The sequence below is a fragment of the Limulus polyphemus genome, unplaced genomic scaffold (assembly GCF_000517525.1).
Source record: "Limulus polyphemus unplaced genomic scaffold, Limulus_polyphemus-2.1.2 Scaffold1050, whole genome shotgun sequence".
Taxonomy (NCBI): domain Eukaryota; kingdom Metazoa; phylum Arthropoda; class Merostomata; order Xiphosura; family Limulidae; genus Limulus; species Limulus polyphemus.
The window spans coordinates 293147-295002 of NW_013666660.1; the positions used below are offsets into that span (position 1 = coordinate 293147).

The 1856-nt window shown below is 32.1% G+C and overlaps 1 protein-coding gene across 2 annotated transcripts in view; it reads right to left on the reverse strand.

Annotated features, from left to right (window-relative positions):
* The window catches only part of LOC106461873 (p21-activated protein kinase-interacting protein 1-like), a 30105-nt gene extending 28881 nt beyond the window's left edge, over positions 1-1224 (reverse strand). For both annotated transcript variants that reach the window (XM_013921737.2, XM_022388949.1), the window contains exon 1: positions 1057-1224. In XM_013921737.2, the coding sequence (XP_013777191.1) occupies positions 1057-1152 (96 nt within the window). In that variant the 5' untranslated portion in view covers positions 1153-1224. The remainder of the gene's footprint in view (positions 1-1056) is intronic.
* Positions 1225-1856: the final 632 nt, after the last annotated feature.

A 1856-nucleotide genomic window follows, 5' to 3' on the forward strand; every position in this document is an offset into this window, starting at 1 on the left:
AAACAGAAGCTTTGTGAAATATAGTAAAATAAAAAGGTTAACAATATATATATAAATAGTATATATATATATATATATATATACAAGTAATCACGGAATGAGAAGTCACTGAACTGTTCAGCGAGTGATTTAGTTCTATGTCAGAGATGCAGTGAGAGTTATCTTAGATATTCTACTATTCAGTTCCTTGATGAGTTAGCATTTTGTTTATAGCTTGATTAGCTTTGCAAAGTAATTTTATAAATAAGTTAGGCATAAGTAACATTATTCATAGAACTTCTTTTGAAACAGTATATTTGAAGTTACACCTACAATAGTTTCTGAGTTCATTTTGAAAAGTTTATTTATTAAACTAGTCCTGCAGAATGTGGTTGTAGCAAATCTTTATTGAAATATTAGAGCAATTCATTATCATTACATAGCCTGGACTTTGCATTTTTATCAAGTAATCCAAGAGAGTCCAATACAATTACAGTAATCCCTTGATAACTCGGAATCCCTGAAAAGTATTCAGGCTTTCTAACTATGCAAGAAGAGCCTCACAAATTCTCCCAAGCAACTGGAGGCAGTTGAGCAGTTGCCTGATTTGGAACAGCACTATGCAACTTTGAGAGATATGAAAGCAGATGTCATCAAGCAATTACAAACGGGGGAAAATATCTGACTTTTTTAAACCCCTGTCAAAAAACCCAGACGAAATCATACTTCCACCAGTAGTGAAGCCTCCATAGGTCTGCCTGCAGCATCGGGATACTCTTCCTCAGACACCAATTACAACAGTGCCAGCTCCTTCGCCTTACCCCAGAAGCCCCATGACAGTTGATGTCTTCACACGGTGAATAATATATTTAATTAAATAAAATAAATGTAAAATATTAATCTTTAATTTCTAAGTTGATAATTTAATGCATTCAAATGATCTTTAATTTTTAAGTGAATGATATATTGTTTAAGTGACCATTCAAAATGTATTTAATTTTTAATTGATAAAGTAGTGCATAGTATTTACTCGACGTTACACAAACTGTGCCAAAAATAAATTAGCTGCAAACTCACCTTAGATGACGGCGAAAAGCAAAGCTTGTATCCTAAGAGAAACTCCTCATATGTACCGACAATGACTTCAATATTTGTATTCAATTCTGTACACATTATTATTATTATTATACACTTCTAGGTAATCACCAACTAACAGATTAGTAACCACACGCACACGTGCTTACATTAAACGCCATCTGGTTTTACTTAACAAAATTTTAGAGCCGTTGATAAAATGTGTTCTGAAAAGGATAAATTTACTATACAACATTGTGATAAATGATAATAGTTAATCCTAAAGCTGAAGACAAAAATTGAAACGTCATAAAAATTCTCAGCGAAATAAAAACGATAACCTATTTTAGTACTTTCATTTTCAAAGATGTACCAAAGATATTTGGACTTACCAACGCCCAATAACGCTAGCACAGCTTTATTTTATAATTCATATTTATTTTAAGAATATGTAGTATTGATGCTGCTAATTTATACTTGTGAATTGTTCAGCCGATAAGCTATCTAAAATATACGTGAAGCCCAAACCACCATTCGATTTACTAGTTGTAACTGAGTTATACCATTTTCGGGTAATTTCACTCCTCATCAGCTTGTCGGCGGAATAATTCACAAGAATAAATTAGTAGCATCAGTGCTGTATATTATTGAAATTATTATATAAATATAGGATCGCTGTGTGAGTAAATGACATCTCCAAACACTATACATATAATGTTTAATGTATAGTCTTATTATTTTGATTCGCCCTTGTCCAGGGTTACTAATGAGGGGTAGAATTTACAAACTAGAATAACTCAATG